Source organism: Ranitomeya imitator, chromosome 3, assembly GCF_032444005.1.
Source record: "Ranitomeya imitator isolate aRanImi1 chromosome 3, aRanImi1.pri, whole genome shotgun sequence".
In the NCBI taxonomy this organism is placed as follows: Eukaryota; Metazoa; Chordata; class Amphibia; order Anura; family Dendrobatidae; genus Ranitomeya; species Ranitomeya imitator.
Window position 1 is genome coordinate 176,605,773 of NC_091284.1, and position 14,488 is coordinate 176,620,260.

The 14,488-nt window shown below is 45.3% G+C and overlaps 1 protein-coding gene across 2 annotated transcripts in view; it reads left to right on the forward strand.

Moving 5' to 3' along the window:
- Positions 1-14,488, forward strand: part of DDX3X (DEAD-box helicase 3 X-linked) — a 38,273-nt gene that overhangs the window by 20,850 nt on the left and 2,935 nt on the right. For both annotated transcript variants that reach the window (XM_069761638.1, XM_069761637.1), the window contains 9 exons: positions 820-905; positions 989-1,087; positions 1,176-1,336; positions 12,633-12,777; positions 12,883-13,027; positions 13,131-13,312; positions 13,392-13,509; positions 13,625-13,778; positions 14,010-14,134. In XM_069761638.1, the coding sequence (XP_069617739.1) occupies positions 820-905; positions 989-1,087; positions 1,176-1,336; positions 12,633-12,777; positions 12,883-13,027; positions 13,131-13,312; positions 13,392-13,509; positions 13,625-13,778; positions 14,010-14,134 (1,215 nt within the window). The remainder of the gene's footprint in view (positions 1-819; positions 906-988; positions 1,088-1,175; positions 1,337-12,632; positions 12,778-12,882; positions 13,028-13,130; positions 13,313-13,391; positions 13,510-13,624; positions 13,779-14,009; positions 14,135-14,488) is intronic.

The window sequence follows — 14,488 nt, forward strand, 5'->3', positions numbered from 1 at the left end:
TTACGTTGACGCTGGTAACCAGGGTAAACATCGGGTTACTAAGCGCGGCCCTGCGCTTAGTAACCCGATGTTTACCCTGGTTACCAGGGGACTTCGGGATCGTTGGTCGCTGGAGAGCTGTCTGTGTGACAGCTCTCCAGCGACCACACAACGACGCTGCAGCGTCGTTCCAGTGTGACGGTACCTAAAAATTAAGCATGCAAATGAGTCTGCCACCAGCCATAACAATGTTTATATTTGTTTTTTTCCCCCCTCGTCAAGTTTCAGTATTCAAGGTCTTTCACACTAGTTTTAATTAAAATAATTGGCATGCGTTATGTTTGAAAACTTTTGAGCATAGGTTTGTCTTTTTAGCCTCCAGAGAAACTAATGGGAAAGACTCTAAGCTGTGTATTTCAAAGTGCTACCTGTGCCAAAACTCTTCATATGTAATATTCTGTATTTTGCTATGGACCCAAGTAAACATCTGGCTAATTTTTTGTTTTTGTATTTTTTCTTCTTAAACATGGTAAATAGAGTAGCAGAATGCCATGTGAGAATCCAGCCAAATGTTTATGGATATTATCAAAATTCCTGTATTTTTGTGCTAATGAGGTGTACGCTCTAACGTGGACTGTTCAGTATTTGGTCAGTGGTTTAAATCCGTATTTGTAAGCCAGAACCAGAAGTAGGAAGAAATACAGAAGTGGTGCATGTGCTTCTATTATACATTTCCTCTGATTGTTCCTCGCCTGGTTTTGGCTCACAAATAGTAATGTAACATTCTGAACAAATACTGAATGTGTGAACATGGCCTTATTGGAAATCTTCTGCTTTCAGGTTCTGGCAAAACTGCAGCTTTTTTGCTCCCCATCTTAAGTCAAATATATGCCGAAGGTCCTGGTGAAGCCATGAAGCACTTAAAGGTAAATTGAATGTTTCTGCATTCAATTGAAAGCCCACCTATGTGTTTTTAAATATTGTTTGTTAATTTTATTTGTTTTTGTAGGATAATGGGAGATATGGAAGGCGCAAACAGTTTCCATTGTCACTTGTATTGGCTCCAACTAGAGAACTGGCTGTACAAATCTATGAAGAAGCCAGAAAGGTATGGTTTTTTTTGTTTTGTTTTTTAAACTCTTCCTTCATCTTTCTGTCTTCATTATTTCAACCATTTCCAACTATTTCCCTCCTAGTTTGCCTATAGGTCCAGAGTACGACCATGTGTTGTTTATGGTGGCGCCGACATTGGCCAGCAAATTAGGGACTTGGAACGAGGTTGCCACCTGCTTGTAGCCACACCGGGTCGTCTAGTTGATATGATGGAACGTGGAAAGATTGGCCTGGACTGTTGCAAGTATGTCAGTGTTTTTGCAATGCTCTTCTGCTGATTGACTTAACTATTGCTGTCTATAGATAACCTCTTGGCTACATGTGAATAACGTGCATGCCAAGCATGTATGGAGTCGGCTGAAGTGCTGACTTCCATGCAGGAGCCAGCTGTGTTATGGAGCTGACTGGTCCCAACTGCAGCTGTTAGTGGCAGTACTTCTATCCCAACAGTTCGCCTTCCTTTAAATGCCAATGCAGTGACATCTGCGGCATAAAGGGAACCTGTCAGCAGTTTTGGCCAATATAAGATGTGGCCCCTGCCTTTCAGGGCTTATCTACAGCATTCTATAATGCTGTAGCTAAACCCCCGATCCGACCTAAAAGATAAGAAAAATAAGTTTTATTATACTCACCTGTGGGGCGGTCCTGTCCAATGGGTGTCGCGGGTCCGGGTCCAGCGCCTCCCTTCTTCTTATGATTGCCGCCCTCCTGCTTGTTTAATCGCTCCTGCGCAGGCGTACGTATCTGCCCTCTTGAGGGCAGAGTAAAGTATTGCAGTGCGCAGGCGCTGGGAAAGGTCAGAGGCTCAGCGCGTGAGAATCTAAAACATGTGCCTCTTGCTGTGTAATAGTCATGTCTGATGGTGCAGTAACATGGTCTCATCATTCCACATCTCCTGAGCAGGGGAAGAAGCAAGAGTGTATAGACATTACAACATTGGATCACAGCTGATTCTTTCTGTGAGGTAAAACATTTCACTACCTTTTTTTTTTTTTTTTCTTCCTTTCCCAGCAATGTTTTTCCTCCGTCAGCTGTGGTCCCGTGCTGTAATGTCTGTATACTCTTTTGCTTCCTCCCTAGCCTAGATGTGGTATAATCAGACCATGTCCCTGTACAGTCACACACAGCCATTAATATCAAGACTGACTGTCACTTCCAAACAGAAATCTGGTGCGAACAGGTGCTTAAGAGTAGCTATAGCTATATACAGTGTGTATATGTGTGTGTGTGTGTATAGGAAAAAAAATTAATAGGTTTTTTTTTTTTTTCAATTTTTTTTTTTTTACTGATTTTCAAAGTTCAGAAAGTGCAAATTTCGGTGTTGACTGCCTTAACATTTCTCCTCATAATTCAGGCTAGAAAAAAGATAGACAAGCAAAATAAACACCAGTCTACTCAGAACTGTACAGGCTTTGACCAGATATGTCACAAGGGTATCTTTGTTAATATTTTACCCATGTGAATGCAAACGCAAAAGTTTAAATCGGATTTCTGAAAAATGTTTAATTTAGAAATTTCAAAAACTGCACATGTACCTGCTATGCTCCTAGCCACATCTGTACCAAAATTCAATGATGGGATCATATTTTAAAAAATTAAACTATACAGTGTCAATTCCAAAATCTTGAATTCAGATCTGTTTAGCATGTGGTCTAGAAGTGTGGGGTCTATATTTACCAAATCCATGATTTTTAGATATTGCTGTATTTTTTTTTTTATGTACTTCTAGTAGGAGAGGACAGAGGAGAAAGCTTTTAGGGCTCAACCTGAGAATGAACAGGGGTAGACGGTGAATGCAGAGCAAATGACAGGCCAGCAGCTCTGTCATGTTGAGTATCTGCCCACTGCAGAGTCAGGAAGTAAAGGTATCGTCACACTTAGCGACGCTGCAGCGATACCGACAACGATCCGGATCGCTGCAGCGTCGCTGTTTGGTCGCTGGAGAGCTGTCACACAGACAGCTCTCCAGCGACCAACGATCCCGAGGTCCCCGGTAACCAGGGTAAACATCGGGTAACTAAGCGCAGGGCCGCGCTTAGTAACCCGATGTTTACCCTGGTTACCAGCGTAAAAAAACAAACAGTACATACTTACATTCAGCTGTCTGTCCCTTGCCGTCTGGTTCCTGCACTGACTGCTGGCCGTAAAGTGAAAGTGAAAGCACAGCACAGCGGTGAGTCACACAGCAAGGGACAGACAGCTGAATGTAAGTATGTACTGTTTGTTTTTTTACGCTGGTAACCAGGGTAAACAGCGGGTTACTAAGCGCGGCCCTGCGCTTAGTTACCCGATGTTTACCCTGGTTACCAGTGAAGACATCGCTGAATCGGTGTCACACACGCCGATTCAGCGATGTCTACGGGGAGTCCAGCGACCAAATAAAGTTCTGGACTTTCTTCCCCGACCAGCGATCTCCCAGCAGGGGCCTGATCGCTGCTGCCTGTCACACTGGACGATATCGCTAGCGAGGACGCTGCAACGTCACGGATCGCTAGCGATATCGTCTAGTGTGACAGTACCTTAAGACAGAGCTTTCATGTCCTGACATATTCACTCTTGAACAAACAATAGTCTCTACACAGGCATCAAGGGAGTCTGTGCTACAATATTGGTGAGTGTGTTTTCCAATCAAATCCGGCGCCTGCATTGTTTAGTTCTGCCAGGGGCAGGCGCAGCGAGCTCTGCCCGTCTGACCTCAAATGCAGTCTCGCAGACTGCGCCTGTGCGACCACCCAGCTTGTGAATCCCAGCCCCGCAGTGTTGTGCTTTATTCACAGTGCGGGGCTGGGATTCACAAGCAGGGCGGCCGCACAGGCGCAGTCTGCGAGACTGCATCTGAGGTCAGACGGGCAGCGCTCACTGCGCCTGCCCCTGGCAGATCTAAACAGCGCAGGCGCCGGATTTGATTGGAAAACAGTGCGGAGGGGGCGGCGCCCGGCGCCGAAGAAGCTTTGAGTGACGGAAGTGTGGCGTGTGCAGCAGGGGGGTTAAGACCTCCCTCCCTGTCTAAAGACAGGTATTTTTGCGAAATTATAAAATGCTTCATTTCTGATTTGACTGCACCAATAACTAAAAGCCACCTTGTCAGAATGCAGCATTACTGCTGCACAAGGTGGCTCTTTTAGTTTCTAACGGCTGGAGGGGGTGACAGTCCCTTTAAGGGCTAATACACAGACAGCGCTATTCTGAGTGATCATCGTTCAGAAAAATGCCCCCAATTCATTTCAATGGGGTTAAACACATGCAGTGTTCTTTGTAACAGTGAGTAAATCACTGCTTGCACCACTTTTTGATCTGCAATAAACGCATTTATCACTATTTATATAAAAGCTGCCATCGTTTTCACTAGCGATTAAAAAGACTAATGCAGATATAGTGAAAACTCGGTAGAAAAATGTGCCAAAACCGCAGTGTTTATCCGCAGACGGAAAAAGCTGTGTGTGCATTAGCCCTAATACTCGCTTTATAGTTATATCTCAAGTGTATTGTAAATCTTTATTTCTCCTTTCCCTCATTGGGGAACACAGACCGTGGGTGTATGCTGCTGCCACTAGGAGGCTGACACTAAGTGATACAAAGAAAGTGATCTCCTCCTCAGCAGTATACACCCTCCTGCTGGCTCTCAAAATAGATACCAAGAGGAGTGAGGGCCCTGCTCGCAAGCTTACAAACTATGGGGAAAAGGGGAGACACGAGAGGTGGATGGTAACAATTGCTTTAGTTATTCGGACCAGCTATAGTGTAAGGCTCAGGTGTTCATGTAAAGCTGCATGAACCAGTTACCTGCCTAAGTGTGTAACAGTACAGACACAGAGGGCTAATACTGCATAAAGTGTATGAGAACATGATGCGAGGAACCTTTTTTTTTTTTTTTTTAATATAAATAGGTCACACAGGGATCGTTAGGTTAATGCATTGAGGCGGTAGGCCAGTCTGAACAAATGAGTTTTTAGGGCACGCTTAAAACTGTGGGGATTAATCGTATTAACCTAGGTAGTGCATTCCAAAGAATCGGCGCAGCACGTGTAAAGTCTTGGAGACGGGAGTGGGAGGTTCTGATTATTGAGGATGCTAACCTGAGGTCATTAGCGGAGCGGAGGGCACGGGTAGGGTGGTAGACTGATACCAGGGAGGAGATGTAGGGTGGTGCTGAGCCATGGAGTGCTTTGTGGATGAGGGTAATAGTTTTGTACTGGATTCTGGAGTGGATGGGTAGCCAGTGTAATGACTGGCACAGGGTAGAGGCATCGGTGTAACGGTTGGTGAGGAATATGATCCTGGCTGCAGCATTCAGGACAGATTGGAGAGGGGAGAGTTTTGCAAGAGGGAGGCCGATTAGTAGAGAGTTACAATAGTCCAGACGAGAATGAATAAGTGAAACAGTCAGAGTTTTTGCAGAGTCGAAATTAAGAAAAGGGCGAATTCTAGAAATGTTTTTGAGATGCAGGTAAGAAGAGCGAGCCAGTGATCGGATGTAGGGGGTGAATGAAAGGTCAGAATCAAGGATGACCCCAAGGCAGCGGGCATGTTGCTTTGGAGTAATGGTGGAACCGCATACGGAGATGGCAATGTCAGGCAAAGGTAGGTTAGTAGAGGGAGAGAATACGAGGAGTTCAGTTTTTGACAGGTTTAGTTTCAGATAGAGGGAGGACATGATGTTAGAGACAGCGGTAAGACAATCACTGGTGTTTTCTAAAAAGGTCGGTGTGATATCAGGAGAAGAAGTGTATAATTGGGTGTCGTCAGCATAGAGATGGTACTGGAAACCAAATCTACTGATTGTTTGTCCAATAGGGGCAGTATACAACGAGAAGAGAAGAGGGCCTAGGACTGATCCTTGAGGAACCCCAACAGTAAGGGGAAGGTGAGAGGAGGAGGAGGAACCAGCAAAACATACAGTGAAGGATCGGTCAGAGAGATAGGAGGAGAACCAGGAGAGAACGGTGTCCTTGAGGCCGATGGAGCGGAGCATAGTGAGGAGGAGCTGATGATCCACAGTGTCGAATGCTGCAGAGAGATCCAAGAGAATTAGCATGGAGTAGTGACCATTAGATTTAGCTGTTAGTAGGTCATTAGAGACTTTAGTGAGGGCAGTTTCAGTAGAGTGTAAAGAGCGGAAGCCAGATTGAAGAGGGTCGAGAAGAGAGTTATCTGAGAGATAGCGGGTAAGACGGGAGTGGACCAGGCGTTCGAGGAGTTTAGAGATGAAGGGAAGATTAGAGACAGGTCTCTAATTAGCGGCACAGTTTTGATCGAGGGATGGTTTTTTAAGTAATGGATGTATGATGGCATGCTTAAATGAGGAGGGAAAAATACCGGAAGTGAGGGAAAGGTTGAATATTTTTGTTAGGTGAGAGGTGACAGCCGGGGAAATGGACTGGAGGAGATGTGATGGAATGGGGTCACTGGTGCAAGTGGTCGGGTGAGAAGATGCAAGGAGCCTGCTTACTTCTTCTTCTGTAACTGCTTCAAAGTCAGAGTGAACTAGATGCAGTGGGGGAGGGAGGACAGTGCATGGTATGAAGAGATTGGGAGATGATTTCCTGTCGAATGTGGTCAATTTTTTCTTTGAAGTAATTGGCCAGATCGTCAGCACGGAGATCCGTGGTTGGGGCCTGCTCTCTTGGGTTGAGTAGGGACTGGAACGTGTCAAAGAGACGTTTAGGGTTATTGGACAGGGAGGTGATGAGGGTGTTGAAGTAGGTTTGTTTGGAGAGGTGAAGGGCAGAATTGTATGTCTTTAGCATGAACTTATAATGGATGAAATCTTCGGGTAGATTAGATTTTCTCCACAGACGTTCTGCGCACCTGGAGCACCGCTGCAGGAAACGTGTTTGCAGCGTGTGCCACGGTTGTTGCCGTCTGTGCCGAGTTGTTTTATGTATAGGAGGTGTCTGTAGGAGGCACTTGGGTCTGTTTCAGACCCCAACGTTTTTATTTTACTTTTCTGTAAATTTTTATTTTTTAATTAACGGAGTGAAGGGGGCGACGGATCCTTTCAGGTTCCGGTCTCCCCCGAACCATAAACAGGCGAGTATACCTCCCCGCACCCTCTCCTGCGACGTGGGAAGCCATGCCTGAGCTCGCGTCAGGGGCGACGGTTCCTTTCATGGTCCCGATCTCCCCACACCAGCAGCAGGCGACCACATGGAGTGTCGCCTCCATGTTTCCTCTCCTGGAGCCAGGCCTAACGCCGGACAACTGGCCCTGTCCACCCGGACTGAACCCCGTGGATGTACAGAGGCCCCTTTCTATGGCGTCCGAGCGGCCCCCACTGTCCCATCACTATGAAAGTGGATGGCACAAGGAGGCGGACGGTTCCTCTCCACCTCCCTAACAAAGGGATGATGGATTGAGGTTTATCCCTGCACCGTCCACACTGCACAGAACAGCGCTGAAACCCACATCCGCGGAGGCTCCATGCCGGGACGCACACTGATGGTGAGTGGATCCATCTTCAGAGGGATATCCACATGCCGACAGGCAGCCTCAGCTACTTCCCTGTGGCCCACCTCTTTGAGGTAACACGCCGGCTGCAAAAATTTAGCCCCGGATTCGGCCGATGTGTAGGCCGCATCCCGGAAGCCTCGCCTGCACTATGGCGCCCTAAGGTGGCCCCGCCCACTTTTCTGGCGCTTCTCGCCTAGAACGCCCCTCAACGACTGTTTCTGCATTAAAGGGGCACATCGATCAGTACCTGACCACGACCAGTATTCCCTGGTCTTAAAGGCAAATGACTACCAGTATTCCCTGGCCTTAAAGGCGCATGACCAGTATTCCCTGGTCTTAAGGGCGCATGATCAATCCAAGGAGCCCTCCGCCGCCGACCCCAGCTTATCCCAGAGTACCTAGTTTCCCTCAGTGGACTTCGTCACTGACCGCAATCCATGATTCTCTGACCAAGAGATTGAATCCCTCCGTGTACATGCTGTGGCTCGAGGTGCTCGCAGGACCGATATACATGGTCCCTATCCTACATGGGAGCCGTCGGCTAGCAGGGGCCGCAAGTATTCTAGAAACGTACAGGCATCTAGAAAATTGAAGTTTTCGTTTCCTGCTCCCTCACCAATGATTTGATGACGACAAGGCTCTGAATATGGATCAGATATTGACTGAACTTGCCAGAGCTTCAGAGAAGAGTAACCAATCTCGGTACATTGACGAAGACTCTGGCTCTGCTTTAGACTACAGTGTCCCTCATAAGGTGACTAAACTCCCTTGTAGAGCATTTGCCATTCAGTCCGGATAAGCGATTCACTGGACAGAAGCCTGTACGTGGGATGCCATGCCTGGCCTCATTTAAGGGCGACGGGTCCTTTTAAAGGGCACCAATCTCCCCACACAATCAACAGACGAGCACACGGAGTGTCGCCTCCATGTTTCCTCTCTGCACCCAGGCCTAACGCCAGACAACCTGTCCTGTCCACCCAGAGACCTGAACTCTGGATGTACAGAGGCACCCTTTTTGGCGTACGAGCACCCCCCTCTGCATCACCACTATTTAGCGGATGATGCAAGAAGCCGGACCATTCCTCACCACTTCCCTGGTAAGAAGTTGATGGATCGAGGGTTCCTAATTTTTATATCTGCATCATCAAAAGAGCGGCGATGGCAAGAGACTATGACCTGCTGGATGCAGTCACGCATTCTGCCACTGGGCAGATTAACCGGGTAGAATCTCCTGTGGTATACCTACCAGTATACCTGCCCGACGTATCATCAGTTAAAAATACCACGGACTGTCAGATAGCAAATCTGGTTCATTCCATCTTGCGGCTTCGGGTTCAGCGCTCTATCCTCCTAGCCGCCGCATGGATTGCTAGAGCAATGGTCTCCTGGCTGGAGACCTTAACGATCTTGATTCACACCAGTAACAACTGGCCAATCAAATCTCTTGAGCAGGAGACTGACAAGATCTAAACTATCTTGGTTCCAAGAAGGGGAACGAAAAGTAACACCGACCCTGGACCTCAAACTTCTGACAACCTTTGACATGGTCCTCCTTCTTCGGATGGAGTTCCTCCGCTCGGCCTTTACTTCAACAGAAAAAGGTGCAGTTTCCAGCATCCATCGACATTCGTGATGCTTACCCTCTTCAAAAATTCCTTCGCTTTTTCATTCGTGAACAGCATTTAAGTCACAACCTTGTCCTTCGGCCTTGCTTCTGCACCCAGAGTGTTCGCAAGGGTCATGGCGGATTTCATGTTTCACTTGCATCCTTGAGGCGTGCTCGTCCTGCCCTGTTTAATCGACTGTCTAGCCACCCTTCCAGGACTACGCTGAGTCGTCTATATCACTTGCGATACCCTCCCACCTGGGATGGCAGCTAAACTTAGACAAGTTCTCCTCATTTCCAGCCCAGCAGATATCCTTTTGAGGACGATCCTGCACACTTCCAGAAGGATGGTAATTCCCCCTCGTGGCAAGGATACGGCCCTTCAACAGGGAGCTCGAGCACTTGATTACTCATCCCCTCTTTCATTCCATTTGCTAGGAGGGTTCTGAGGAAAAATGGTGACGACAATGGAAGCGGTTTCCTTCGCTCCGCTCGTTTTCAGCAAGTCTGACAGACTTTCAGACGATAGTCTCTGAGCTCCTTCTTCATCCAGGGCCTTTCTCCCGGTTCAATGGTTATTAGTAAATACCAATGCCAGTCTTATTCTCCCTATCATTGCTCTGGAGATCCGAACGGTAGTCCTACAGCAGGTCCACTGCCTTCTGGCGGGTCACCCTATCCGAATTCAATTGGATAATGCCACGGCGGTGCCATACGTGAATCATCTAGCAGGTACTCACGGTCAGCCTCCATGACAGGGGTACCTCACATTCTCTGATGGGCCGAGACCTATCATTCGGTGATCTCCGCAGTATATATCCCAGGAGTAGAACTCTGGACTGCAAACAAATTCAGCCATCAGGGTTCCGCCTCAAGTCAGTGGGAACTTCATCCCGAGGTCTTCCATCAGATCTGCCTTCACCAGAGCTCTCCAGTTGTAGATCGGATTGCGTCCAGACTGAATGCCAATGTACTTGAGTTCGTGGTTCGGCCTCGAGATCCAAGAGCCATCGCACTGCATGCTCTGGTTCTGACTTGGTACCAGTTTCCATAACTCCCCTTCCACTACTTCCGAGAGCCTTTCGGATGCAGAAAGGGCCCCAGTGATCCTCCGAGATCCGCACTGGCCACGTCCGTTTTTGTTTATGGAGCTACGATCTTCTCGCCTTATTGCAGCAAAATTGCAAGTAGGGACTTTCTCAGTGTTCACATTTAGTTCTTCCCTATCGCATGCCGTTAGATCATTGGGACCCTAATGGTTCTAGGAGTCTTACAGTAGACTCCTTTTCATCCGGGCAGACTTTACTATCAGGGAAGTTCGCCCCTCTTTTCTCTGCGATATCCTCACTCTGACGAGTCTTTGGAGCTAGCTCCCTGCTCTTTATGACCTTTTTCCCTTATTTCCTTCAAGGCAAGGTTGTCCTCAGGCCATCCCCATCCCTTGTTACCAAGGTGGCATTGTATTACCACTGTTATGAGGGCATAGTTTTTCCCTCAGCTCTTTCGGCACCAGTCCACAAAATGGAATGAGTTCCCCATATTCTGGATGAAGTGAGTGCTCTGAGTAGGTACGTCTCGAGGACTGCGTCCTTCCAGAGGTTGGACGCTTTATTTGGGCTTCCTGATGGTAAGAGGAAGGCTTCCTGACGTTTTCAGGAAGGGTTTATCCGTTTCATCGGCCATGATAGCATGGTGGATTCTTTTCACCATACAGGAGTCCTTCTATGCTAGATGTCCGCCTATCTCCGAGGGTTCTAGGCACCAGGCATTGGCAAGGCACGCCTGCAAGCTTGCGGATTCGTCCAGTCCACACACATTCTTGAAGCACACTAATTCCCACACTTCCACAGATGTGAGCCTGGGCAGGCGGACTCTGTAGGCTGCGGAGGCGCACTTGTAAGTAGCAGTTACACAGGGCCTGATCTGATGTTGTCCCCACCCTGGGACTGCTTTGGGACGTCCCACGGTCTGTGTCCCCCCAATGGGGCGAAGGAGAAATAAGGATTTTTGTGTACTCACTGTAAAATCCTTTTCTCCGAGCCATTCATTGGGGGATACAGCTCCCACCCTGTTATTAGCTTGTGCTTGTCTTGTAATCTGACATGCTATATGCTCATGTTATTGATCTCCTACTGCTTTTGCACCAAACTGGTTAGCTGAGAGCCAGCAGGAGGGTGTATACTGCTGGGGAGGAGCTAACTTTCTGTCTCACTTAGTGTCCGCAGCATACACCCCATGGTCTGTGTCCCCCAATGAATGGCTCGGAGAAAAGGATTTTACGGTGAGTACACAAAAATCCCTATTTTTATTACCCATCTTCCTTACATAATGTTAACTGTTTTTCTCACACAGCAATGGCTGCTACTTCTCAAAGAACAGCATTTTATAATATATGCTGTTGCAATCCTTTTGAAAAAACTGGACACAACAAGAAAGCAAGTTGTTACGATGATTAAGATGGATTTATTCTGGCACTTCGGGATGTTTTTTGTTTCTTTATTGTTACATATAAATGTTAAATTCAATAAGTTGTAATTTGAAAAGAAAAAAGGAATAAACTCACAAACCTAAAATCAGATTCAAGGCTTAAGAAAAAAAATACAAATTTGATAGGTCCCATGTTAAATCCCTGTACAAATATAAACAAGAACACAAGTAACGCACATGCATTTTCTCACCATGTTAATACATGTTTTTTTCACAATTGCGCATCAAAATTATGAATTTGATTTCTCAAAAACAAAATGTAAAAGTCTTGTGACATATCAAATGAAAGCCGTTACCGTTCTGAGAAAAATGATGCCTCTCCCACATTTGTATCTTAATTCTAGCCCAAGATATGATGATAAATGTAAAGCCATACCAGGCCAAAATTCGCTCTTTTTCACAACTTTAGAAGTCTGTAAAAAAAAAAACTGAAGAGAAAAATTCAAAACTTTTAATTTGTAATTAACTAAAGTTGTACTTAATAAAAACAAAAAAATCTAAAGACTTCAGGGAAAAAATATTCATTTTTGGATCACTTGATGTATGTATGTATGTATGTATATATATATATTTTTTTTCTATCCAAATAAAGTAGCACTCTGTAGTGCTATAACATGCAAACATGAAATGTGAATTGCATCATGGCACTAGAAAATATGAAAAATTGAGAATACTTGGCGCATAGTTTTCATATTTTTTTTTTTTTTTTTTTTAGTGCAGTAATGCAATTCACATTCATGTTTGCATGCTACAGAGCTACTTCATTTGTTGGTTAGACACCGCCACTACACAGAACCTGAAAAATATATTTTTATTTTTAACACATTCAATTTATTTTTACTGCAAGATCTTTTTATTATTTAGGAGGCTGGTCACAGACTTCAATACATAATGTACCAGGGATAGAAGGATTAACAAAAAAAAATCAAAAATGTCACAGCACAATTGTTCCCATTCTGGTAGATCGTTATTTTTATTATTTTTTTTTTTAATGTAGATATCTTGTGTTGGATGAAGCTGATCGAATGCTTGACATGGGCTTTGAACCCCAAATTCGACGAATTGTTGAGCAAGACACAATGCCACCCAAGGGCGTTCGGCAGACCATGATGTTCAGTGCTACCTTCCCTAAAGAAATTCAGGTACAGTCGAGACCACATACCAAAGCAGACCTCGAATTACACATTATGCAACACTATTTATTTATTTATTTATTTTTCTCTAAAATTGTTTTTTGTTTACTCTAGATTCTTGCACGAGACTTCCTGGATGAATATATTTTCTTGGCTGTAGGCAGAGTAGGCTCTACTTCCGAAAACATTACGCAAAAAGTGGTCTGGGTGGAGGAAATGGATAAACGATCCTTTCTATTAGATCTTCTTAATGCAACTGGTAATAAACTACTAGTTCTGAAATTCTAACAAATGTACTAGTTAATTTGTGCATGTCTACAGTCTGATTCTATCGGCTACTCTCACATCACTTTGTTTTTCAGGGAAGGATTCATTAACATTGGTGTTTGTAGAAACTAAAAAGGGTGCAGATGCCCTTGAGGACTTCCTGTACCATGAAGGATATGCTTGTACAAGCATCCATGGAGACAGATCTCAAAGAGATCGAGAAGAAGCACTTCATCAATTCCGCTCTGGAAAAAGCCCAATTCTTGTAGCAACAGCAGTAAGCATCATTTATTTTGTTCAGCGGAATGGTTTTCTGTCCATTGTCTTGTGCAAACACTTTAGTTTTTCTGTTACAGGTAGCAGCAAGAGGTCTTGATATTTCAAATGTCAAGCATGTTATAAACTTTGATCTGCCCAGTGACATTGAGGAGTATGTACATCGAATAGGTCGTACAGGACGTGTGGGTAATCTTGGTAAGTGACTGTTGTCTAATCTAGCTATACAGGTTTATTTGAAAAGTATTGTTAAAGCTGCCCCACCTAATCCTTCTAGCTTCATTTGACACTTTTCTTCCCCCCCTTTTTATAGGTCTCGCAACATCCTTTTTCAATGAAAAGAATATTAATATAACTAAGGATTTACTAGACCTGTTGGTTGAAGCAAAACAAGAGGTACCATCTTGGCTGGAGAACATGGCCTATGAGCAGCATCACAAGAGTAGCACCAGAGGGCGGTCAAAAAGGTAAAAAAAAGCTGTTGTGGTATCTTAGGCCTAATTTAGATGTCCATGAAATGCGGTCAGTGTACAGACTGGCCAAGGATCTCCCACTTTGAATGCAACAAAAAATATGCCTGACGCTGTAAAGTTTGGGCTGGCAGACCGTGTGTTTCATGGGCATCTGACTTTAAGGAGGTTTTGGGTGGAAGTGGTTTTAGATATAATTTTTTTTTTTTTTTTTTCCCCACTTTAAAGTCGATTTAGCGGTGGATTTGGTGCCAGAGATTATAGGCAGAGTAGCAGTGCTAGCAGCGGTTTTGGCGGCAGCAGCCGTGGAGGTCGAAGCAGTGGTCATGGTGGTAGCCGTGCTTTCGGAGGCGGTAAGTTGTTTTAATATTTTGTGATCTTGAATTATAGCAGCAACATTCTTCTGCAGTGTTTTTACTCGTGTATTAAATAAGACCTGCACTGTGGAAGCTTTTTCCCTTAATTGGTTATCTGTCAAATGAAAACTTTAATGCATTTGTTTGTACAGTATTTCAACTAAGTTGTGGAGGGGGTAGTGATGCAGTCACTAAAGCTGAATAGATTAATAAATGTACTCAACGGTTATAGAAGAAAAGGGGGATAGCACTCACCGATCTTCAAAATTCCATCCTTTATTAAATCTCAGTTAAAATTCCTGGGCGGGAGAGTGAGGATGGGAGCATGCGATAGCAGGTGCTGACGACGGC